Below are 25,197 nucleotides of genomic sequence, written 5' to 3'. Positions count from 1 at the left end.
TCGGAATTTCATCCAGAGAAATAAAAAACACAAAAAAGGATTCCCCAGGCCTCAGTTTCCCCATCTTCAAATCGGGTGTCTGACCCAGAAACTCGCGTGTCCGTCCGCATCCCGCCCGCGCCTCCTGCCGGCATGAGGGGGCACTGCCTGGCCGCATCCTATCGGAGCGTCCATGCTCTCTGTCAGCAGAGGGAGGGTGGACACTCTCGGGGCTGGGAAAGTAAAGGGCTGAGGGCCAGAGAGGAGCCCAAACCCCGCCGGGAGAGCGCGGGCGGCCCCCACGCAGGCCCTGGGCGGAGACCGAGAGCTGGGGGCGTGGTTCCTAGCGGGGTGGGACCTCAAGCAGGGACCTGGCCAGCTCGCGGGCCCAGACGTGGCGCAGTGGCCGGACGGTTCACCTCTAGCTTGCGGATCATCTTCGGCCGGGTTTCAATGCGCCTCCCGCTGCTTTCGCCGCCTCTGCTGCTGCTCCTCGCGGCAGTCGCGGCCGCCACCACCGCCTTCCGGCCCGACTGGAACCGTCTACACGGCCTGGCCCGAGGCCGGGTAGAGGTGAGTGCGGCGGCCCCCAGGCTAGGCACCACCGACCCCTAACCCCGTGGCCCCTTGGCTTTGGAATCACCGCCCGTTCTGACCCAGGACCCTCCCGACTCCCATGTCCCCCTCGGCACCAGGACTGTCCCTCCCACTCCCCAGCCCCAGAACGCCCCAGCACCCACCGTGGAAGCCCGAGACCACCGATCTTGAGGCCTGGAAATCTGAAACCCTCCCCAGTTCCCCATCCGGCCAGACATTGGGCCCCAGACACATTGGCCCTGTCCCCTAACTTCTTCCGGCCTATGACTTTCCCAAATCTGTCCTCTGGAGTCCAACCTCCCATCCCCCCATCACTTCTCTTTTTCCTGGAATTCCTCCCCACCCCAGTTCCGGTTGGTCTCACTCCCTTTGCCTGGGAGACAGGAGACTTTCTGGGAGCCCCCTGCCACCTGGCTGGGAACTGCCTTACCACTCTTACTCCTCAGCAATCCCCCCACCCTCCCCTGCCATGAAATGCCCCACCAAAGTCCCTGTGTAACTTGGATCATCACAGACCCTCTCTGGGCCTTGGTTTTCTGCCTGAAAAAAGCTAGGGGGGTGGCGAGGGCGGGGAGGAGGGAGGACTAGAATGGTAATTCTGGGGTCTGGACTCCCCTTCAGGGAGTACAGGGAGGGGCCCTCCCAGCCTCCTTTGTTGGGGAAGCAACCAGATGGTCTGTAGGGCTAGGCTGCAGGTGGCAGGGAGAGCCAGCTCTGCACCGGATGAGGTAGGGACCAGATGGTAGGTGTCTCTAATAGGGTCTCTCAGGGAAGTTCTGAGCTGTTTCCTTCTGGTCTGCCTCCACCCTGAGGTTCTAGGGGCCAAAGACCAGGTCCAGGTCTCTATGGCCTGAGGGGGTAGGGTGATCATTTCTCTTGGGCATTGGGCATGGGTCAAGAGTCAGTAAGTTGTGCAGGCAAGAGCCCCAAGGCTGGTAAGTTTCCTTTGGGTTTCTGGTCTTGCTCCTCTTTTCCTCTGGTGTGGGTGGGCCTCGGCTTTCCCATCTGTACAGAGTTCCTCCTTCTACCCACAAGGGGCCTCCACTTCCACATCTTAGGAACTGCTGTTCCAGGGAGTAATTCACAGCTCAATCCAATGCCCAGCTGGGGAATGAGGGTGAGGGTAGATGTGTTACTCCTGACCTATGCCATTTTGTTCCCCTCCAGACATGTGGGGGATGACAGCTTAATCGCCTGAAGGAGGTGAGTTTGAAGGAAGGGATCCCCAGTTCTGTCCCCCCTGAGCCTCTTTGGGGGTGGGCAACATGGTCCCAATGACCGGGTGGGGAAGGTTCCCTGGGCTGGGAGTCAGGAGCCTACACCTTGCTTGCTGTGTGACCTCACTGGGCTTCAGTTTCCTGTTGGTACCTGGAGATGGTTGGGGTCTGATGTTCTGGTTCCTCCCCAGGTGAAGGCCTTCGTCACCCAGGACATCCCACTCTAGTATCCTCCTTCTGTTCTTGGGGAGGGAGAAAGGGGAGGGTATCTGCAAGAATCTCCTTCCACTTAACTTCACAGATAGGGATGACAAATGGTCTTCAACTAACAAGTGGGATTGATTGATAGTGGCTGCCCAGCGAATTCTGAGGTGGTCTTGGATTGGCAAGAGAAATTGACTAGTGATGACTGCCACAGACACCGGCACAGAGAGGAGACCCCCTTACTTCTTCGAACCCTAATTTCCTCACGTGTAAATGGGTATCCCTGCCCTGCTTGGGCAGACGAGGTAGTGTTCACATCGGCAAGTCCCCAGGAGACCCCACCTGCCTCCGCCCACCACTACCCACCTTAACACCATCTCCAGCCACAACCTGGTAATGAAACACCTCCCGGGGGCCGACCCGGAGCTCGTGCTGCTGGGCCAACGCTTTGAGGAACTGGAGGTGAGGCCTGGGGAGGTGGACAGTGGGGAGGAGGGGCGAGAGGCGGGGCCCGGCGCGCTGACCCCGCCCCTCTTCTGCTTCAGCGAATCCCACTCAGCGACATGACTCGCGAGGAGATCAACGCGCTGGTGCAGGAGCTCGGCTTCTACCGCAAGGCGTCGCCCGACGAGGCTGTGCCCCCAGAGTACCTGCGGGCGCCCGCTAGGCCCGCCGAAGGCGCTCCTGACCGCGCTGACCTGTAGGTCTGGGGACGCGGCACCACCCTGCCTGAGCCCTGGGGACAGAATGAAGCGCTCAGCGGCCCGGGAGCACCACCCTCGCTGAGGGCCGACGCCCAGTCCCCGAGCCAGCAGGGATGGAGTTGCGGGGGTCCCTCCTAACCCTCTTTCTTCCCTTCCCAGCTCCACTAAATCCCCTTCCGCCTTCAGCGAGACTCGACTCCTTCTTTGATGCGGGCGGGTGAGGAATAAGAGCTCCCCGAATACCCATAGGAGACCGCGCATCCCCAGCTGCCTGGCTGCCAGAGTGGGGACGTGGGCACACCTTACCCAGCTGCCCTCCATTCAGCCCCCCAAGGGAGGCAGAGAGGAATCAGGGTCGTTGAAAACCAATAATTTATCAAAACGCTGTGTGTGTATGCGTGGAAAGGTGTCGCGACAGACAGGGCAGCGGTGGGCAGGCGCACAGGGAGGGGACGGTGCCTGGATGGTGGGGGCAGCTTGCCGCTGCGGCCTTGCGGGCGGTGGGGAAGCTAGACATTCTTGCCGCGCAGGCGCAGCTCGTGGCGCCGCAGGTGGTTGTAGAGCGACTGCACGTAGGTGAAAACGCACTTGGGGTCGGGCTTCTTCCCCATGATCATCATGTCCTCCACCTCCACGAGGGGTACGCAGTCCACCAGCATCCTGCGGGGAGGGGGGCACGGGGGTGGTTGTCAGTGCCGGCCCCGACTCTTGCGGCGACCCTCTACCCAGAGGTCTTTACAACGCCGCAGCCCGCTGGTCTTCCATAAACTCGACTCCTGATCGACTGAATGGGGGAAAAGCCTTCTAGGAAGGCAGAAGCCCCAGGCCCCAGCCACCCAAGCCTGGAGGCACCTCTGTGGGGAGCAAGGCCAAGGCATGTGGAGATTAAGGAGGAGATCCTTGCCCCATCCCTGCGCCCAGGCGCAGCAGACCCAGCGCAGGGTTGGGGTCTCAACCCCTAGCCCGGGGGAGGTCCTCACTCCAGACCCCACCCACTTCTCTCTGGAGGGCCGCCTCCTTCTCACCCTCAATGGCACACTCCAGCTGGCACAAGCCTCTCAGTTGGGCCGTTGTACCCAAGGGGCCTCAAATCTTTCCTTGCACCCAGGACCCACTCCAGTGACCCTCTGGGCCCAGGATTATCTGCCAGCTCCCTGGCTTGGTACCTCCTGCAGAGCAGCCTGAGAACCCCCATCTGCCTCAAGGGACATCCCTGCTGTGTGAGATGGTGGCCAGGGAGGTGTGTGTGTATGTCTGAGAGACAGTTCTTTAACTCTTATTACCCACTTGGGTAGAGCAGGGGAAGCAGATGAGTGTCCCAATCAATACGAACTGGACCAACTACATCACATTCAGGGGCAGGACTTGCTCCCTCCCATGTGCCATGCCTGGCATATATATGACAGTTAGCACTGTCAATGTTGTTAAGTGAGTTTCTTTTGGCAAGGAAGGCATGAGGGCAGGAATTGCTCCTGTTCCCAAGACACCCAAGGGCCCAGGACTACCTTCCATCTTGTGCCTTCAAGGTCAGACCTTCAATGTCAAACAATGTAAGGGCTGGGGCCTACTCTCAGCTCACCAGGACTCCTTTGGGGAAGAAGCCTGGGAAGCAGGAGACCTGTTTCTGTCAAGGCTCTACTCCTGGCCAGCTGTGGAAGCTAGAGAAAACCCTGCCCCGTGACTCAGTTTCCCCATTTTTCTGCAATAGTATAGTCATTCTTTGCTTCATTTGAGTCCTTGGAAGCACCTAGGATGAGTGAGAGGTTTCTGACTCTCTTGTTGAGGTGCTATGTGCCCTTGAGGTTGTCTCTGCCCCAGCTTGTTTCAGTTGTACTATGGTGAAGAGGCGGCCTCTCTTTGCAGCTTCTTCCAGCTGTGGCTATCTCCCCAGGGATCCTGGCCTCTCCCAAAGTGGAGCTCCCTCCCATCTCTGGTGTCTTCCCTGGAGACCTTATAAAGCCATTGTTTACACCGGGGCTCACGGCTCAGGGCTCCTGCTGCCCCAGTGACAGGCCAAACACCAGGCAATTCGAGCAACAGCACGGCTGAGTCACACTTTCCAACTGGAACAGGGCCGGACTGGGCCCCATTCCCTCCAGGCTGGCCTGCTGGGCAGCAGCTCCTAAGTCCATATATGACCTGGAGACAGCACCAAGCCCATCTTTCCCTCACCTGCACAGCTTCTCCGAGTATATGTGTGCACGTGTGGGCTGCCCCCCACAATGGCTCCAGGCCCCAAGGGGCATCTGAGTGCACTGCTAGCTCTGTCCCTGATTCACATTACTTTAGGCAATCCCCTTTCTCCCTCTGGGCCTTCGTCTTTTCTTCTCCCTACAAAATGGGTGGGAAAAGTGATGGGGCAAGGAAAACAGCCACAAGGTGGGGAGTCTGGAGTTCCAGTTTTTGGCCCTAGCTCTGACCTAACAACCCCTGGCATGCTCTGAGCCCACCTCTCTCCTCTGAGCTCCTGGTCTGTAATGGGCAGTTAGTGCAGGATCTGAATTCTCTACTGTGGCCCTGAGGTGAGATGACCAGACAGGAAATGCCACAGCTGGCTTGGGGATCCAGGACTCCCACCAGAAATAACTTCCTGTTAAACTGGCCTCACGCCTGAGCTCCTCAACTTGGAGCATGGCACCCCCAACTTCCCAGTGCACAAACTGGAGGCCTGGGAGGCTTCCCTGACCCTCATTCTCCCTCCCCAGTGGGTCCATCAAAAACCCCACCCCTCCGCTTAAGCTTCTCTAACTGTCTAGTCCATCCCCTCCCCTCCCCATCCCTCATCCAGGCCTCACTCAAGGATTGTTCTTCAATGCTACCAGACCACATATATCCCTTCTCTGTTTGAAAACCTTTTATAACTCTTGTTGTCCTCAGAAGGAAGTTCAGACTCCTGACTGTGACCCCTTCCTCCCCCTCACATCCAGACTAAATAAACTTCCTTCCCTTCCTGGGTGTGCCATGCCCTCCACCTCCCTCGACCCCACCCCTGTGCACTGGCTGATCCCTCTGCCTGGGACTCCCTCTCCTTAAGCCTGAACTTGTCATTCAGATGCCAGCTTAGTTTGCACTTTTTTGAGAGCTGTCCTGGACCTGCCAGCTGGGTCGGGTGTCTCCCCGGGGATCCCATGGCCTCCTGGGCTTCCTCCATCTCAGTCCTGCCCACCTGGCTCATCACTGCCCATTGAGGAGAATAGCCTTGCCTGTGAGGTCCTGAACAGAAGATAAGGCCGTGCCTGGCTCCTTCTGGCTCTTCTCAGGGTCCCCCTGCTTCCCCACCCCCACTCCTGCCATTTCCCTGGCTTTTCTTTGTGCCCCACTGAGCAGATTCCAGCGGGGCAGCGTAATGGGACAGGGGAGCAAGGCGGCATTCCTCACCGTGGGACCCCAGCAGGGGTTAGGACTTTTTGGTTTTTACCAGCCCCTTCTGGACCAGACAGCGGTAGAACTCCTGGATGTACGTGTACACGCACTTCCAGTCAGGCTCTCGAAGCCGCACCATGTCCTCTGTGTCCAGGAGCTGCGGGCAGTCCGCATGGGTCCTGGGGAGGGTAGGGGGCCGGGAAGGGGCAGGGCGGCGGGGCCCGAGCGGGGCAGCAGGGGAAGAGGCAGAAAAGAGAGAGGGGAGGAGAACAGAGAGACACACACATACACACACAGAGACATGAGTTCAGTTACGTTCTCAGTGCTGCAGTCTGCCAGCCCCCCGCATGCCCCCTCCCCTTTGTGGACGTGCCGCTCACTACCCATCACTAATGGTGTGCAATGCAGACAGGGGTGGGGGGCCAGATCAGTCACAGGTGCAGAGAACTCTCGGGGCAAGCGGGAGGGAACAAGGGGTGGGGGCGATGGCGTTGGTGCTGAGGTTGGAGAGGAGGGCCGTGCCCCAGGGAGGGGGGGTGAGGGAGGCGTGAGAGGAGGTGGAGGGAGGAGAAAGAGGAAGAAATCCGGGGGGAAATCAGAAAGAGAAAGATAGAGAAAGACAGATGGAGGAGGGTGATGAGGGTGAGGTGAGCAGATGGGGCAACGATTCCAAAGTGGAGGGCTTGCTGATGTCCTATATAAGCCTCTGGCAACACCTATATAGGCTGGGCGGGCACGGTGCCCGGGCCAGGATCCTCCTTTTGGAATCTCCAGCCGGGATCCCGTGGGAGCAGGAAGCTCTGGTGATAGTGGGAGGAGAGCAAGACAGAGAAAGGGAGAGATAGAGGGAGAAGGGGGCAGAGGGAGAATGGAGGGGATATGGACAGGGCCACCTGATGGGCCTTGGCCTGGGCTGGTAGGCGGGCCTCTGGCTCCTTCGTTCCGGTGGGCACCTGGCACATTCAGCAACAGGTGGGTGGGGTGGAAGAGGATGGGGGCTTTCTGGGGAAGGGGGTCTCAGCCACTGAATGACAGTGCAGCTGACCAGCTCCAGGGGGCCTCAGGGCAGCTGGGCCCGGCCCAGATGCCCAGCCCCAGACGCCCAGCTGACAACAGCAGGGCTGGGACCCACACTTACTCAGCGGATGAGAAGGCCACCTCGAAGTTCTGGCGCCGGTTCTGTGGGCTGAGCTGCCCATAATCGAAGGCTTCAGGGAAGAAGTTGTGCACCAGGGCACAGAAGGCCATCCCGTCACTCCAACTCGAGGAGAAGTTCTGGATGTCCACATGCTATGGGTAGTGGGAAGACTGGTCAGCTCTCTATGTCCTCCACCTTCCAGTATTTTGTTTGTTTTGTTTTTTAACCACACCATGAGGCATGCATGCAGAACTTCCCCAATCAGGGATCAAACCCATGCCCCCTGCAGTGGAAGTCTTAACCAGAGTCTTAACCACTGGACCACTGGGGAAGTCCTCATCCTCCAGTGTTTTGGTAAGCCAGATCTAGGGAAACTGAGCTCAGAGAGGCCCTGTAGCTTGCTCAAAGTTGCACAGTAGGTAGCCTCCTCCAACTCAGTTTGTTAACTCCCGTGTCTGTTGCTTAGGGGGACAGAGTGACCAAGAGGCGCAGCACCACCCAGCTAAGGCCATGGTCATGCCCTCATCACTCCTTCCCTTATGTACAGAAATTTACCCAGTGCCTCTGACAGAACAATGAGGAGGGGACTCTAAGGGTGGGGTCTGGCCCTGAACTGTGCCCACCATCCAAGGGACCTCATTAGGCCCTGCCCCTTAATCACTTATCCTGGAATGTAGGGCATGTTATGTGTCCTTTGAGCCTGTTTCATCCCAGAAGAGGAATTCCCATCTTCTCTGCCAGACATGGTGGCTGTGAAGGGTACAGCTGCAGTTGGGGCCTTGTGAGGGTGAGGAGGCCCTCGCCTGGCCACCTGGTCTCACAGAGCTCACCTCGTAGCCACGTGTCTTGGCTCGGCACCAGTCCAGCAACATCTGCTTGATGCTGTTGGCATTGGGGACACCGAAGCTGGTGGAGCGCTGCACAGCTGCGCGGGGTCCGCCAGAGCTGCTGTGGGGGTGGTGTCGGGAGCGGGGTTACAAGGGGCGCCTCTTCCATCGGCCCACCGAGTAGGCCCCAGCCCCGCCTTCTTTACCTTCAGGCCCCGCCCCCCACAGCTCCAGCCGCTCCCTTCTCGTCTCTGGCCCCGCCCACCACAGCCCAGACCCCGCCCCGTGCGGCCCCGCCCCGCCAACTGCTGCTCACCAAGCGGTGCCTTCCTTCTCCAGCTTCTCAATCATGGCCTTACGCGCCTGGGAGGCCGAGGTCTTGGGCAGGCTCTGCGCCTTCATCAGCTCTTTCTTCTTCTCTGCCTGGAGTTTCTCCAGCGCCGCTAGGCTGCCGGGCCGCGGGCTGGCTTCATCCTCTCGGTCGAAGATACTGAGGGGTGGGTATGCCACTGTTAGGGCCGGGGAGGGCCGCTCCTGAGCCTCGATCCCCACGAGTCAAGGGAGGGGCCTTGTCACACTCCAGATCCTACTCTCTTGCGGTATCTTCACCACCGGCAACGCCGGCCAGCAAGGGAGGTGCTCTCATCACATCCATTTTACAGAAGAGTAGACTGAGGCTCAAACGACAAGAAAATGGGAGCCAAGCTCTTTTCAACAGACTTGGACCCTGGGGAGTTTTCTGCGAAGGCTCATTGTATCGTCAGGTTACAGGTGAGCTTAGATTCTGGGCCCTATCAACTAATAATGACAACCAATGTGATAACAGTAATGGTAATAATAATAATAGCTAGTGTCTATTGAGCCTTTTCTATGTGTCATTTTGAACTTCACAAGAGTATGGAGGGGCTCTTACCACTTCCACTGAAGATGAGGAAACAGAGGCCTTTGGCCTTAGATTTCAGAGAGCATGGGGGGCAGCGCAAGGACTTGAATATAAGTCTCTGACTCAGAGTTCCTGGACCCCTCTGGTTCCCAGCCTGAATTCTGATCCTACCTGCCCCAAAATGCTCTATAACATCGGGTGTATCCCACCTTCATGGGGCTAAGATGTAAAGATGCTCTGTGACATGGGACATGGTCTGTAGACACTGGGAAGTGGCAGTGCCACCAGCAGCTCAGTGTGGTGGGGAGGCTTCTCTAAGACCCCGAGCAAATCTCTGGCCTCCCCCATGGTGCGGTTGAGAATTAGGTGAGATGGCAAGGCAAGCAGGAGTGGTTTGACTCCCACTCTGCCCCCCCCTGGCTGTATCCCCTCTTGTAGAATGGGTGTGCAGTGAGGTCCCCTGAGACACTGACTCCTCCATGGTCTGGGAGTGGGTACCTGTGCTCACCTGCCCATCTTCTTGGATGATGAAGAGGAAAAGGTCTTAGTTTGCATCATGGTGCTGCCACCACCATCTGCAAGAAAGGGGAAGGGGAGCAGGGTGAGGTCCTGGGCTGGATGTGGGAGATGGGGCGGGAGGTTGGTAGAGGGATGGAGGTAGCCACAGGCAGAGAAGAGAAAGTGACGGCTGGACAGAGAGACACACAGATGGAAGTTCGGAGAGAGTTTGAGGAAGGTGGGCTGGCAGGCAGGCATGAGAAGATGCCAGGCGGCCTTACTCTCTGAGCGCCTCACAAAACTCGACTCCACCGTGGTGGTGCGGGCCGTCCGTCTGCCATCATCTGCGGGGGCAGGGATGAGAGGAAGGGTGTGAGGGGCACAGGGTCCAGCAAGGTAGACATGTTCCCACCCTGAGCCCTGATCTCTGCTCAGCCCCTTACTGGAGTGGACGAGCCGCTCGGTCTTGGTGACAGTGCTGACAGCTGAGCCATCGGCTGTCTGTTGGCTGTGTCGCGTGGTGGTCTTGGTGGCCGTGTTGCCACGGCCCTCCCCTGGGCGGGCCCGTGTCTCTTGCAGCCGCCGTTCCCGTTCCTTGTCCCGCTGGTCTGGGCGGGGAATGCCCCACGCATGCCCAGAAGGCCGCCATCGCCCACAAAGCACATATGCACAGGCACACGGGGCACACAGATGGGGTGGAGGGCAACTTGTTAGCAATACTGAAGACACAGGGGACAACGGTCCTCTCTAGGAGTAGCTGGGGGTGAGGGGGTAGCTATAACTTGGGAGGGAATGGCGGGGTGTGGTGCACTCAGAAACAAGGGGACATGGAATAGTTGAACTCAAAGGGAAAGTATTTGGGTCCAAGAAGGGAGTTTCTGTGGGAATGAGAAGCTGAGTCCGGAGGGAGTATCTCCATCTAGGGAGGAAGCAGCAGAGGCCAGGGAAGGAGAAGCTGAGTGAGGGCAGTAGCTGAGCAGGCCTTCAAATAGGTCTTAGCAGGGAGAAGAGCAGCTAGAGGAAGAAATATCTAAATCCACGGATGGAGTGATTGTAGGTATCTGAGAAGCAATTCGATCCAGGGAAAGGGTAGTTGGGAGAGAAGCTGACAAAGGGGGTAACTGGGCCTAAAGAAGAAGCAGGTGGGTGGGCATAGAGGCTGGGTGGCCATCCGTGGGCCCTGCAGGAAGCAGCTAGATCCAGAGAGGGAGTAATTGAGAGTATCTGGAGAAGCAAATGAATCTAGAATCTGGAAGAAGGAATAGCTGGGTCTGGGGAGGAAGTAGCTGTGTTCAGGGAAGGGGAAGCAGGGAGGAAGCAGAGGCTAAGGTGGTCATCGGTGGACCTTGAGGAGAGAGAAGCAGCTGGGAGAAGGAGTATCTGGATTCAGGGAAGGAGTACTTGACAGAACTTGGAGAAGCAAGGAGGAGTAGCTGGGGGAGAGAGTAACTGGGCCTAGGAAGGAGAAGAGAAGCTGGTTCTCGGTCTAGGAAGCGGGAGAGAAGCAGCTAGGGAACGGAGCAGCTGGATCTGGGGAAAGGAGGCAAGGGAAGAGCTGGGTCTAGAAAAGGAGAAGCTGAGTCTAGAGAAGAAGGTGGGGAGGGCGTTACTGAGCTGGAGTGTCCACAAATGTACCCCAATGAGGGGAGCAGCTGGATCTAGGGGGAGGCATGGGGCTCTCTACCTCTCTTCCTTTGTCGGAGCTCACGTAGCGCAGCCCGGATGAGCTTCCGCTCCTCAAAGTCCGTAGTTTGATCCAGCTGCAGACAGAGTCCCTGTCATTGCCTATCTGGTGCCTGCTGGCCCTGGCCCCTGCCAACCCCCAGTCCACCAGATCTGGCCATACCATCTTGTCCAGGACACTCTCATCCTCAATGGTCATCAGCTCCTCGGTGCTCAGAGGGCTCCGCCTCTCTGGTGCTTTGTCCACGCGGGTCTGCTCGGCGCCATTGGCCACCTCCACTGCTGCAGAGGGGGGCTCTGCTGGTTCTGGCTCCATCTGTGTGGTGCGGAGAGGGCATGGACTTTAAGCAGGGGTGTAAATGAAACCAACCATGCCCCAAAGTACAGGGGGCCAGGCCCTGGGGCTTCTGGCACAGCCTTTGAAATACCGCTAGCCAGCTGGACTGCCTGCCCAAGGATGACCATGTTGATGTCAGGCTCACAGAAGAGGTACTGAGAACCTTGTTGTAGGGCTTCCCATGTACCCAGAACTGTCTTAATAAATTAAGGGAGGCAATAATGGTGATTTCCATTCAGTGGTGAGCACTGTATAAACACTAGGTATTTTACTGTCCCTATTTAACAGAAGGGAAAACTGAGGCTCAGGGTAGCTGCATGACTTGCCCACAGTCCTTCTATAAGTGTGATGCAGACTGGGATCTGAGCTGAAGCTAGCCTAACTCCTGAATCTGAGTTCCTTCTGCGGCTTCATTCCCAGCCCCCTCCCAGGCAGGCTGTGCTCTGTCCTGCCTGCTCCCAAAGCCTGGGTCCTCCTGGGCCAGTGCCCAGGCAGCAAGCACATGCCCGCCCTCAACACACCAAGGGAGCTGAACCAGGGCCCATAGGCTCCTGACCAGGTGTCTGACCGGGGCTGCCCAGAGCCAAGTCCTCTCTGAAGCTCGCCCCTGCTCCCCACACCCCCTAGCATGAATCACTCCCTAAGGGGCCTCCAACCCCAATCTAGCCCCCCACCCCTCCCAGGGCATCTTCCCAGCCCCTTGCAGACAAGCCCCCAGCCCAACTATCAGAGCCCCTCCCCTCCTGGCAGGGCCTCTCTGTTTGCTGTAAGAGTAAGGAGAGCCGAGGTGGCAGCTGCTTCAGGGAGGCTCGGCCTGGCAGGGGCAGGGAGTGGGGGTGGGGCTGGAGGCTGGGCCCCGGCCAGGGGCTGCCAGGGCAGCCGCCACGTGTGCCTCAGGGCCAGGAGCCTGGCACCATCTCGCCTCAGTCTTGGAGCGCTAGTGCCCCAGTCCCCTGTACAGATAGGTAAACTGAGGCTCAGAGAAGGTGGTAGGCCACCTAGGGTCACTGAGCAGAGGCAGAGCCTGGCTCAAAACCACCCGCCTCCCTGCAGCCCGTAAGGACTTACGAGACTGCCGCTGTGGGCAGGGCTTGCAGAGGAGCGGCGGCGGGTGCTGAAGGCAGGCGGGTGGGCCACAGGGGTCCCAGCATCCTCGGCCGCCTGGAAGAGGGCCTCAGGGTCCGCAGCGGCCAGGAGCAGCTCACTGGGCTCCAGCTCGGGCTCAAGGTCAGGCACAAGTGGGACGCCCAACCGCAGGCTCAGCACCTCCACCTGCCTGCCCAGCACATCCAGCCGCCGGCTCAGCGCTGCTGTCTCCGCCCGCAGCTCTTCAGCTGCCCGGGCCACCGGCTCCACGGCCGAGGTAGCTGCCTCAGCTGCCTGGGTCACTGCCGCCCGGCCTGCCTCCGCCACTGCCCGCAGCTCCTCCAACGCCCGGCCCAATCTCTCCTCGAGGGCTGCGGCCAGCTCAGACCTGGGCCCCGGTACCCCCGGCATGGTGATGGTGGGGGCTCTATGGTGGGGTGACGAAGGGGGCAGTGGTAGGGACTGCTGCTTCTGTCTGGCAGAGTCAGTCTTTGCAGCTGGCCTGAGGGCGAAGGCAAGGGCAGTGGGCCTGCCCCGCCCCTGCTGGCCTCCCAGCCCGCCACCTGCCAGCTGGGGCTGTAGCCCAAATAGAAACCTATTCTGGGCTCCCTCTGGAGGGGGCAGTGGGGGAGGGGTGGCCTGCCCAAGCAGGCGGACCGCCAGGCCTGGCCCTGGCCCTGCAGAGATCACAGACTGGCAGTACAGCAAGTCTGCACAGGTTCTGAAGGACTGCCGAGGCCGGGGCCCCATGCCCCATAGGTGGGGAAACTGAGGCAGGGAGTAAGGCATGGGCCTGTCTGGGCCACCACGTGCATTAGCCGTGAGGACCCAGTCTGCCAGACTCCAGAGCCTGCGTCCTCTGCCCTCATGCCATGCTGTTTTAGAAAGCTTTGAACCGATGGGGGCAATGGAGGCACAGAGAGGCGGGACTTCAAGCAATCTGTAGTAGCAAGTGCCTTATCCCTGAGATAAATGTCCTCTGCCTGCCTCTGGTGCTCAGATCCAACCACAGACTCTGAGCAAGTGCATTACAGGCACACGATTTGCCTCCCCTTTGTTCTGGCTGGGGAAACTGAGGCAAGTAGGTGGTCATACCTGGCGCTCCCTGTGGCACCTCCCATCCACCCCAAGGGCCTCAGCCACCCTCTCCTCACTCCCTTGGCAGAGAGCAGTTAGGTCCTGCTCTGTGAGGTGAAGGGTGCTTTCCTGCCCCCACCCTCTCCCTATCACCCTTGAGAAAGCCCAAAGCTGGCTCTAGCCATTTCACCTCAAAGTCCCATTCAGCCCCTGGAACAGCACAGAGGCCATTACCTGGGCAGCTGGGCGGCCCGCTGGGGAACCCTTCCCAGGCTGAGCTCCCAGCCAGCTGATCCCGGGCTCCAGAATGAATAATGGAAGGGTGCGGCAGATTCAGTTCCCGTGGCACCTGCTAGGCTGCTGCCTCACCTGACTGGCACCCCCTCGCCTGTCCCCCCTCAGTGCTTCTGCCCAGGCCCCCACCCCACCCCGAGATGTTGACGCAGATGGTAATCACTAATCTCCAATCTCCTAACGGGCCAGGCTGATCTTGGATGAGCAGATGAACGGCTCTGCACCTTGGGGCTGAGGTTCAGTATAGGCTGGGAGCAGGGCCACTGGGGCTGCTACAGGAAGAGGGGGGCAAGCCCTTATTACCCTTCTCTGAGCCTCAGTTGTCCCATCTGTTCACGAGGAATGAACCGACCAATTCTGGAGTAAGGACCAGAGATCATCATGTGGGAAGCTTAAGGCCTGTACAGAGTGAGCTTCTGACATGTCTAGTGGCTGATAGGTGGGGGTCTGGCCTTAGCTCTGCCACCAACTGTCTGTGGACTGTGGTCACCTTCTCTCTGTGGGCCTCAGTTTCCTGTGTGTGCTGTAGGGGAAGAGCAGAGCAGAGGAGCCCTGAGAGCCCTGCACCCTGAAGCAGTCTACATGAGGCGGCTGATGGTGAGGCTGGTGGGGTGAGGAAGGGCTCACCTTAATGCTGCAGCCTCCTCGGCTACCAGGGGAGGCATGGCTGAAGCTGGTGACGTGAGTGACACTGCCCAGCCGAGCCAGGTTCCCAGGGCTGCTGATATGCGTGATGGTGCTCTTGCCCCCACTGCTGGTGCTAAGGAGGGTGGGGGGCGCCCGCAGCCCCAGCATCAGTTCTGGATAGGGAGAAGGACTATGGTCAGGATCAGGTGGGGTGAGGGTAATTCCAGTCCAGGTTGATGGCGCCCAGTGCACCCTCTGGAGACACCCTGAGCCCTGACCACAGCATCTGTCCTATGTGCAGAGCTGGGTGGCTGCAGGCAGTCATCCCCAGTAGTGGGGAGGCAGCGGGGAGGCCTACCTGCCCTCTGGTTGCCTGTGGGCAGCAGCACCCGGCCCGTGGAGGCCTGGCCCCGGCCATCCTTGATCTCGATGGTGAATGTGGTCTTCATACTGGCCCCTGGCTCAGCAGTGCCCACGGCCACGGCTAGCGGGGCACTGGGCGCCTCTGAGCGGGCCATGGGCCCCCCTGCTCTGTTTTCAAGGGGCCTGACAGCCAAGCCCCGCCCCCTGGGGCCCTCCTCCCTGGGGCAGCTCTGAAGTTGGGCCAGGGGCCGGGCTGTTCCTCGCTGATCCTTGTTGAACTGGGAGGAGGTGTCACTGGGGCCCCGTGAGGAGGGGCCCCTGGAGGAGGAGGCAGGGGTGGTGCTGATGTGGGAGGAGCCTGGGAGCCTTGCAGGGGTCGAGGGACCTAGGGCTGCCCGGAGTGGGCCTTCCTGGAGCCCAGCAGCCATAGGAGAATCGGATGTGAACTTGCGCACACGGTCCCGTACGGAGCCAGCCCGCTGGAACAGGGAAGGTCCGCTGGCAAGGGGGGTGGGCTCTAGAAGGGACAGGAGGGCTGTCAGTGGTTGGATGGGACAGGGACTGCCCAGAGCCCGGGGTTGTGGGAACTGGCAGTACCTCGGTTCTGGACTGGCTGGCGGGGGCTCAGCACAGACAGGGAGCGTTGGCAGGGGCGAGGGCCAGCCAGGTCTGGCAACATGGGAAGGCGGTGGCAGCCATGTGGGCGCAGAGAGAGGAGAGTGGATGGTGGGGTCCACCTCTCATAGTCCTCTCTTCCACACCTCCTCAGCCTCCCAACCCCTTCCTGCACCTCAACCTCCCCAGCCTCCCCAGACCATCCTGCACCTCCCACAGCTCCTAGCCTCCCCACTCAGCTGCGTCTCTCTTACAGGCCCCTCCTTCCCCGACCCCGGGATAACGTGGACACTCCTGGGGGCTGGGGCTAGGCTTGGGCTGGAGGAAGGATGCCCAGATTCTCCCTGCTGATGGGGATGGTGGACACCCCCCTGGCCAGCACTGCCCACGGCTCCAGTTGGGAGATGGGCGCACTCCCTTATTGGGGAAAAGAATGTGCCTGAGGCCTGTTGCCTTTCAAGGCTGCAGGGAGGCCTCTGGCCATGGGTGCGGGAGTGGGGGGGTGGGGAGGGGTGGGGACACCTCAGGAGCAGTGGGAGGAGTGTCAGAGCCTGCCTGGACCTGAGGGGCACTGGAGCCATCTAGGCACAAGAACCCATTTTCCAGGCAGGGAAGGGGAGGCCCAGGGAGGCAGATGCCCCTAGCTATCTCTGCTGGAACCCTACCTGCTCTCTTTGTGTCGGAGGGACCTTTGGTAGGGCCATCAGCAGCAGGGGGCTCTGTGGGGCCAGGCAGGAGCTGCAGGGGAGACACGGCATGGGCAGGGCCTGACTCCCAGACTGGGGAGCTCACCTGCCTAGCATCCCTGTCCCTCATCTAGACTCACCTTGTTGACCACCTGCCCCTCCGTGCTGGGGGTGGCTGGAGGCTCCTGGGGCTCAGGGCTAGCAGCCCTGGGTGGGCTGGGAGGTGGCTTGGGGCCACCCAGAGCCTCAGTGGCAGGGCGTGGGGCCTCGGCAGGCTCCAGTGGAGGCTCAGGAGAGGTAGTGGTGGGTGAACTGCCGGCTGAGGCAGGTGAGCTGGGTGTGCCCCCAGGTGGGGCCCGAAGCAGTAGTGTCACTGTCGTCACGTCATGGCTGGTGCCATTGGGGGTTGGAGTTGGCTCTGGGACCTCTGCCTGCTGCTCCTGTTCCTCTGGCTTTGGCACCTGCGGGAGACCCGTGGGAGACCCACAGGATGTGGCCAAGGCTCTCCAGACTGGCAGGCACCCAGGGCAGGGCATGCAAAGCAGAGGGGCTGGACACGGTTTCCTGCAGGCACATCTGCACAAGCACGGTCACTGGCACACCATGGGCCGTCTTTGATCCCCACTTCCCAACCTCTTGGCACTGCCTAGTCAAGGGCAGTTCAGAGATGACCAGATCCTAATGGCAGGGGTTGGGGACAGCAGGAGACCTGCTGGGGACTCCCAGACTTAATCAATTTCTGGCGTGGAGGCCCCTGACCCCTGGCCTCTGCCTGGTTAATTATGGGGTTAGTGGGTAGTCCTGCCAGGACCAGGGACCCAGCGGCCTCTGCTGGCCACTTAGGGAACCTGCACGACCCGACCTCTCACCCACACTCCCTGGAGAACAGAGCCGACACTGGCCCCTGACAGCAGGACCTGATAAGCCAAGGTAAGGAACTGGGCTGTATGGAGGGGGAGGGGCAGCCTCAGATGGTTTAAGCTGGGCAAGTACCAGGGTCTGATTTTCATTTTAGGGAGATCCCTCTGTCTGCTGAGTGGAGGCTGGATGGCCAGTGTGGGGATGGAACGTAGGTGTGGAAGCGGGGAGGCCAGCAGGGAGGTCAACAGGGTGGTAATGAGTGACAGTCAGGAACCTGGGAGCAGTGTAGACAAGCTGGTTTTGTGGGGGAGGCCTGGGTAGAGACAAACTCTGGAGTGGAGACATGTGACTAGAAGTTGCCTGGGAGAGTGGGCAGAGGCCTGACAGAGTCCCACTGTCCCCCAAACACAAGCTGGGGGCCCCCTCAGTTAAGTACCAATCTAGCAAAGACACATAGGCGCTCTGTGCTGCTGGCGTCCATGAGCACAGGACCTTGCCCACACCCCTTACCTCACACCGGTCCAGCCTGTGTGCTGCCCGCCCCTTGCTGTCCTCTCTTGAGCCACTGCTGGGACGCCCGCTGCACAACCTTCCAGCCAATGTGGCGGCTGGAGGGAAAGGGAGAAGTGTCAGGTGAGTGGCAGGGGGTCAGGGTGAGGCGTTGCTGGGGGCAGCATGCAGCAGGGCAGGGGTGGGGCCAGGGCAGGGCACGTACCCTCAATCTCCTGGGCCCGTACACGGCGGATGGCGGCTCGGATCAGCTTGCGTTCCTCGTACTCAGCAGCGCCTCGCAGCTGTAGGTGAGGGGTGGGCCACGGGTATGTGGAGTCCAGGTCTTCACCTGCCCTGCCCCCATCCCCTGCCCTGGCCCAGGCCTCACCAGTGTGGTCAGCTCCTCCACATCACTCATGGACTCCAGCCGTCCTGCCAGCCGTGCCAGAGCAGCCTGCTGCTCAGCCTTCCGCTGCTGAGAGCTGCAGGGACACCATGACTATAACCTCCATTGCCAGGGCCAGGTCATAGAGGATGTGGGCTGAGGGCAGAGGCCAGGACAGGGTACCTGGAACCTTGGCAGAGGGGCAGGTAGCTGTGCACACCCTCTGGCTACACGCTGGCACATGCACGCCCATGGACCTGAGTGCTAATATCACATGGGCGTGGCCAGGACACCATGACCGGCATGTGGTCCGTGCCCACCAACATCCCTGTGTACTCCAAATGCATGCCTGCGCTGCCATTTGCACACCCAGATGGGCAGCAGACACATGGCTCATGCCTGCCTGCACAACACGAGCTGAGCCCTGGCACATTCAGCCCCACCTGCATGTCCAACCCCTCGCCACTCACTGCAGCCAGTTCTCCTTGTTGTCCTGCCGCTCGGCACGGAAGCGCTTGGATGCCAGGGCCTCCTCCTCGCGCTCCAGCTCCTGCCGCTGCAGCTCCCGGATGGCTGAGCGGATGCGCCGCCGCTCTGCTAGATCTGCTGTGACCTCCAGCTGCAGGGCAAGGGGTGGTGAGGGGCAGGTCATTTTGGCTGCCAGGGACGGAGGGCGGGCACTGGCCGCCCACGGCTTGGCCTGGGGCACAATGAGTGGTCTGTCTCCATTCCCTCTGCCCCAAGCCCGTCATGTGCCTGCCTGCCCACCCAAACTTGGTCTCAGGGGGAGACTCAGATCATGCAGCGAGGGCTTCTGGACACCCCACCGTGGACTAAGATTCACAGAGTGGGCAGCCAGCAACCACCCACCTGTGCCAGATGCCAAGTCAGGCGCTCATTCCTGTGACTCGACTCCTGCCTCTTAGAGCCCTTCATCAAACCCCCAAGAACCAGGGAGTCGTGGCAGGAGGAGGGAGGCCATCCTATGGGCCCCTAACAGTGTCCCTGGGGAGGGAAGGGTGATTGGGCTGCTGGAATCTAGCTGTAAGCATGAGAGACTCCCAAAGTACCACAGCCCTGCTGATGGGTGGCAGCCTCGTCCACACTGGACAGATGGGGAAACTGAGGCAGGGGCAGGCCCTCAGGAGTCATAGCTCCCTGCCTGGCTGGGGGCTGTTGTTCTCTCTGCACTGGTCCTGCTCTAGCCACTACTGAAGGGGCAAAGGGGCCGGGGCTCAGAGTGGGAGGGCCAACACCCCTGGGTGCACTAGGGTCCACCCAGGGCCCTAGAGAGGGCAACCATGGGGGACAGGTGCTCCCACCAGCTTCTTAGCCTGTCACTCCCTGGGAAATTGGGGGTGGCTGGTCTAACCAGGTCCAGGAAAGGGCACCTTCTCTGGGCAGTCAGCCAATCCTGTTGCCCCCCTCACTCCTCTACCCCCTACAGAGCCTCTGTGGCTCAAGGGAGAGAGGACAGGCCCAGGGCCCCCAGGAAGATAATGGCAGAGATAAGCCTCCAGTGTGGGTGTGCGCCAGGTGGGAGCAAGTATAGGCAAAGTGATTTCCTCCGCCCCCACCCCCAAATCATTCAGGGGTAGGCCCAGGAACCCTCTACTCCCTTCCTTTTTAGACTCTTCTCCCATCATTCCTTCCTGATCTACAGGGGAGCCTGGTGGGAGGGGGAAAGGTTTCAGCAGGGAGTGTGGGCTGGCCCAGCTTAGCCATGAGCTCACTTGTCCCAGTCTTAAGAGGGTAGAGACAAGTGACAGAGCCCTCCAGGGAGCCTTCAGTCTTCACATTCCTGAGGAGATATGGGAGGGCTCCCGGAAGGCTCAAGCCAGGACCCCCAGCTGGCTCCAGCCCCAATCCAGTCCTGGCTGGGTGGTCAGGATCATATCCTTAACATCCCTGGTCTTGGTTAACATCTCATTTGTCAGACGGGACAATGGCCTCCCTTTAGGGCAGTGGGTGAGGATGGGGGCAGTGACTTGGGGTCCCCCCCCCACCTTGCGGAGCTATGTATGGTTGGTTCCAACCAGTCAGGATGGGAGAGAGAGAAGTGAGGGCAAGTGAGGACAAGATACCCAGAGGCATCTGTAACATATACTGAGAAACCATGTGCTGGATCCTGTGCTGAGCCCCTTACTTGTCCTAACTTCACAGAAACCCTAGGTAATTTATTACTCCCATTTGACAGATGAGGAAACTGAGGCTCAGGGGGAAGTGATTTGCTTATGGTCAAGTGACCTGAGCCAGGATTTGAACCCAGGTTTCCATGACTCCAGGGCTTTCCCTGGGCTGAGGATATCTCTGTGGCTGGGGTCTGTCTGCTATGGTGGGTACCTTGAAGATCCTTGTACTATATTGGGGACCCTTCCAGCCTGGACTAGAGAGGCCCTGGGGCTTAAGGGGGCCTATCATGTGGGGGGGTGGAGAAGGCTCACCTTCCCACCCTCAGTCCTGGCCTTGACTCAGGCCCAGAGCCCTCCGTGGTACACTAGGAGATTCCGGGCTTGAGGGGACAGCTGGTCCAGACCCTCCTGTGCAGAGGGTAAAGAGGCTCAGAGATGCAATGACTAGCCCTTTGTCTCCTGTGTGTCCCTTCCCAACCCCCTGGGCTCCAGAGATGGGGTTCTCCTCCCTGAAAAAAGCCTGATGTGGGAACTTGGTCACTTCTGCAACCCCTGGGAGCCTCAGTGTCCCCCTCTGGAAAATGGGAGCCTCTGTCTGATCCCCCGAGTGGGTGGGGCAGGGCTGTGGAATGGACAACCTCATCCCACTGGTCACCCTCCCGCATGACCCTTCCCTTTGGGCCTGGAGACAAAGGTCCGCCCACAGTGTCCCTGATGTGTGTCCTGCGTTCCCCGTCCTCTCAGGCCCCACCATCCTGAGTGGAGGGGGCTGTTGTTGGGAGGGAAGGAAGTACAAAGCGCCATTGTCCACTGGGGGAAAGGGAAGGAGATGGGGGGGTTTCCGAAACTGCCCAGTGAAATTCTCCTGGGAGGAAAGAGGGTGCTTCCTCTTCCCGGGGGGCCGGGCCTCCGGGTACTTTGTACCCTCGCTGCTGGGGGCGTCTGACAGGCCCCGGCGTCTTCCTGGGCCTCAATCTCCCCACCAGCACTACGGAGGAGATTTTCCAGGCATTCGCTCAGTCCCAGCTCCTCCAGTTGACCGATGGGGGACCGGCCGGCAGTGAAGCGTGGCCTAGCCAGGGGGCGCTGAAGGCCCGCGGGCCCCGCGACCGCAGCCGCCTGCACCGCCCACGCCTCTCCCACGCAGCCCGGTGCAAGGCGCCCAGCCAGGAGCCAGCAGGACAGGAAGCCGCCCAGGTTCCGCCTGCTTTAACATCCCCGATTACAGAGAGGAAACCCAGGTTCACAGGTCACCCAGCTAGTGAGTGTCAGAGCTCGACGGGACCGAGGCGGAGGGCGTCCCTATATGTGGCGGAGGAGCACGTGGTGCTCGTGTCCCCAGGTGTCTCCATCCCGCACAGCCCCCCTCCCTGTTCGCAGGAATGTGCAGGAGCCGAGGTTGGGAGCCGGTCCCCGGGTCCCCAGATCGGCCGGACGCTGGGGCTCGGGTCAGCTTTCCCTTATAAGGCCCGGCCCCGCGGGGAGGAACCCGGCTCCGGACGCCTCAGTTCCTGCCAGGAGGCCGGCGCCCGGGGCGGGACCCTCGGCAGCGCTGGGGCGCAGTAATGGCGGGCGCCCGGCGGTGGAGGACCCCGGTCCCGAAATGGGAAAGACCTCCGGGGTCCCGAGACGAGGGGCGGGGCCTTGCTAGTCCTTTCCCAGGGAGGGGGCCGGGGTTGGGGGAGGGCGGACTACAGCCAATGCTCCGGCTTCTCTGAAACCCTTTTCCAGCACCCAAACCCGCATGGGGTGGGGGGTGGCGGCTGGAGAACCCTGAGCCTCAGAGTGGACCCCTAGAGAAGGGGATGAGCAAAGGCCTGGCTTTCTCTCCACTACCCACATTAGGATTCTGACTGCCTGATGGGAGGTCGAGCTGACGTGGTGGGACACTTTGGAAACCCATCTCCCTCAGGCTGCACACAGCGCCTGTGGCGGTGGCAGACACCCAAAGTCTAAGGTGCTGTCCGAGGACACAGAGGCCGAGTGCCTTGGGTAGATGATGGCAGTGGCTGGGCACTGCCCAGTGACTGGGCTGAGCTAGCTGGCTCCAGCCCCTGCCTCCAGAGGAATGGTATGGGGGTGGGGTGGGTCATTTGCCTTCTCCCAGGGAAGGTAAATCTTTAATTTACCCGCTGGACAAGGGTCAGGGGCTGGGGGGCGGAGCTCTGGCCCCTCTTCCAGTTCCAGTGCACCCTGCCCTTGCTGGTGGGCACATGCCTGCCCTGCTATATTGCCCCACATCCTCTCTGTGCATGATATGTGTGTTGGGGGGGAGGGCGGGCTTCAAGAAGAAGCTGGGGAAAGGGGATAGAGTGGGCCCATCCTTCTTCCATGCCAAGATCTGGGCCCATGCCTCATTCCATCCCCATGCCAACTGTAGGACCTAGATATTATGTTCACACACATTCCCCCCACCTCCCATTTTACAGATAAAGAAACTGAGGCTCAGAGTGGGAAAAATGACAGATTAGATGTCACAGTGTTCATAAGGGTCCCCAAGGCCTGTCTCTCTCTATGGGCTCTTTTGGACTTGACTTATCCAGGTCTCTTGGTCCCCCATGACCCCTTTTGGGGTTTGTTTGGCTCCTGGCACACCCTTTTCCGAGCTGGGTGCCGTTGGGCAGGTGACTTCACCTGTCTGAGCCTCAGTGTCCTCCTGGCTCTTGGAGCTACTGTAACCATTCTGTGAGATGGTGTGCTTAGCGCCCAGACTGCTCCCTGCTGTGCCCTGGCTTATTAATCATTGCTGCTACTGTTATCATTGGGCCAGCCTCCAGGGGTGGGTACTGCCCAGGCTGTTGCTTGAGAGAGGCAAATCCAGCCTCCCCACACCTGTGACTGCACATGGGTGAGTCCTTACCAGTTACTATTTAAACAGGTGGTGGCAGTGGGGGGCTGGGAGGAACAAGGCCTCAGCACCTGGCATGGACAAGCACATGCCACCAAGGCCTCTGCATCGGCCACGCGGAACAGGCCCCAGCCCTGTTCCCCGGAGCCCTTCTCCTGCGCCCTCCCCCATCACCTCCTCTTGTCAGCTGAGAGGTATCCTGGACAGGCCCTGCCTCTCTGGCCTGTCTTGTCTGTCCTCATAGTAGGGATAATGGAACCACTTACCAGCTTCCGCAAGGCTCCCTCATCCAGCCCAGCTAATGTTTCGTCCGCCATCTTGCTGGCCCCTAGCTCCGTCCGTCGCCTCCTGGTGAGTTCCCCAGTGCCTTTGGCAGCTGACACCAGCTCAGGGAATTCTGCAGGGGACAGACATGAATCAGGCCTTCTGGGGCCTCTAGAAACCACAGGCACTTGGGCTTTGTGCCTCAGTTTCCCCCTCTAAGCCATGATTATCCATTGGTGTTTGATCCTTATCTGTGATGTGACTCCTGGCTGGGAGGTGCCCTCTGCCCTAGGGTAGTGTGCTGGAAAACTCAACAAACCAAGAGTAGGAGTCCCTGGTTCCAGTCCAGCCAGCTGGACTGCTAGCTTGCTGAGTGGCCTAAGCTGGGCCCTTGCCATATCTAAGCATCAAACAGGGAGGGTAGGGACCTGGATTGTGAAGCCAGGGCCCAGTAAGGCCCACCCAAGCTGTGCTCACCACCAGGGGGTGCCCACCACACTCCACAGCTTCCTGCCCCACCCACCCATCCCCAGGGCCTGCCCAGCCCCCACTCACCCCAAAAGCTCAGCCTCTGGCTATGGGCTAAACCCATATCCAAGTCCTTGCTGCCTTTGCCACTCTCATTCCCCCAGGTAACTTAAGCCATTGGAGGTAACATTCTGTCTTCTAATTCTTGAGGACAGCCCTCTGTACACACCCCTCTCCACTCCTCCCCTTCCCGCCCTCCCCCTGATGCCAACTGCCCTGACCTCATGAAGCCAGGTGTCCAGGCACCCCGCTCCTCCTGCCAGTTCACACACTTAGAATTCAATTCAGCTGGAAGAGCCTTCAGAAACTGATCCGTCCAGCTTCTGGACTTAGGCAAACAGGATTGGAGAGGACCAGAGGATTGTCATGGGGGAAGGAGGATCCCTAAGACCCAGAGGGCAGGGAATGGATTTAATCTTGGCCACCTCTAGCTTCTGAAGTCCCCTTCCAAAGTGCCCTCAGGGGCTCAGGACACTCCTTCTTGCTCTATCACTGCCTATCAAAATGGCCCCCTAAATCCTGACCCAGCCTCCCAGTGTAGCTCTTTCCTTCCCCCTGCAGCCCTAATATCTTTCTGGAATTTGAGGGCCCACAGCGTGACACACCGTAGGTGCTTAGTTAATGTATGGTGACTGAAATGGCCCCTGGATTGCCCCCGCTCCTGTTGATTCATCACTCAGTCATCCCTTCCCCCTCCCCAGTCACTTGTCGAGTCATCCCATCCAGTGAATGGGTCTGGGGAAGGTCCTAGTCCACACAGTTGGGGTTCTTCGGACTCTGCCTGTTCAAGTCGCTGCTTGCTTTTCCCATCCTTGTAGGCTCGGACAGGTAGCAACCTCCCAGCCGCCCTCTGCTGGGGTCCTTCACTTAGCAATCACCAGACTTGGGTTCTGTGGACACTCTGAGTTCCCCCATGTCTTCTGAGGGGCAGGGGTCCCTAACGCAGAATCTAGGACTCCCAGGGAAGTCTCTTTCTCCTCAGGGATTCCTGCCGCTGCTCCACTCCAGTTCCATGGCTCCCTGTCACACAGTGTGAGGTCCCCGAAGATTGCGAGGGGTCTCAGAGGAACGTAGGAGCTTCCTCAGGGTTTCTGCCCCCACAGACTAGCACCCCTGAGGGTCGTAGAGCCTCCTGGAGGTCCGTGAGCGTCTTTTCCCCAGGCCTCAGAACTTTATCGCATGGGTTAGAGCCCCTGTGGATGGGTGGGGGCTCCCAGGTTCAGGAGTCCCATAACCCTGGGAGTCCACCTATCCGGGTTCCACCCTCGGACCCGTCGGGGATCCTGCTGCCGCCCGGAGGTCCGCACACCCACCTCTTAGTCCGGCCCGCCCGCCCGGCACGGGCTCAGCTTAGGTCGTTCGGGATCCAACAGATGGATTAGGAGCGGTCAGGCGGAAGGCGCCGCCACCGGGATGCCAAGCCCGCTCAGCAACCGTCCCCGGGATTCTGCAAGCGCCGCCCGTCCAGCCGCGCCAGCAGCCCCGCGGGTCCCGCCCCGCGCCATGGCG

The 25,197-nt window shown here is 60.0% G+C and overlaps 2 protein-coding genes across 10 annotated transcripts; one reads left to right on the top strand and one right to left on the bottom strand.

Annotated features, from left to right (window-relative positions):
- The first annotated feature begins 207 nt into the window (after positions 1 to 207).
- On the top strand, positions 208 to 2,886 carry SELENOM (selenoprotein M). The gene is made up of 5 exons (XM_060028368.1): positions 208 to 552; positions 1,744 to 1,779; positions 1,985 to 2,019; positions 2,381 to 2,459; positions 2,543 to 2,886. Exons 1-5 carry the CDS (start codon positions 433 to 435, stop codon positions 2,699 to 2,701), a joined length of 429 nt encoding a protein of 142 aa, XP_059884351.1. The 5' UTR covers positions 208 to 432; the 3' UTR covers positions 2,702 to 2,886.
- A 170-nt stretch (positions 2,887 to 3,056) lies between these two features.
- Positions 3,057 to 25,123, bottom strand: SMTN (smoothelin). Of its 9 annotated transcripts, XM_069541319.1 has the most exons (22): positions 25,002 to 25,123; positions 23,163 to 23,293; positions 18,387 to 18,535; positions 17,920 to 18,013; positions 17,755 to 17,833; positions 17,550 to 17,647; positions 16,319 to 16,639; positions 16,158 to 16,230; positions 15,475 to 15,546; positions 14,873 to 15,394; positions 14,515 to 14,687; positions 12,499 to 12,591; positions 11,257 to 11,409; positions 11,095 to 11,170; positions 9,854 to 10,018; positions 9,692 to 9,754; positions 9,421 to 9,487; positions 8,346 to 8,519; positions 8,033 to 8,150; positions 7,203 to 7,354; positions 6,080 to 6,243; positions 3,223 to 3,361 (listed from the first exon to the last, which is right to left on the bottom strand). In XM_069541319.1, the coding sequence occupies exons 2-21, from the start codon at positions 23,211 to 23,213 to the stop codon at positions 6,099 to 6,101; spliced, it is 2,838 nt and encodes a 945-aa protein (XP_069397420.1). In that variant the 5' UTR covers positions 23,214 to 23,293; positions 25,002 to 25,123; the 3' UTR covers positions 3,223 to 3,361; positions 6,080 to 6,098. The 9 variants fall into 9 exon arrangements, with proteins under 9 accessions (XP_059884341.1, XP_059884342.1, XP_059884344.1 ...); XM_060028360.1 differs by lacking the exon at positions 12,499 to 12,591; XM_060028358.1 differs by lacking the exons at positions 6,080 to 6,243; positions 12,499 to 12,591 and having other exon boundaries at positions 3,057 to 3,361.
- Between the last annotated feature and the right edge of the window lie 74 nt (positions 25,124 to 25,197).

Source organism: Delphinus delphis, chromosome 13 (assembly GCF_949987515.2).
Source record: "Delphinus delphis chromosome 13, mDelDel1.2, whole genome shotgun sequence".
Taxonomy (NCBI): Eukaryota; Metazoa; Chordata; class Mammalia; order Artiodactyla; family Delphinidae; genus Delphinus; species Delphinus delphis.
The sequence above is the reverse complement of the archived record's forward strand: the minus strand, read 5'-3'. Positions and strand labels throughout refer to the sequence as shown.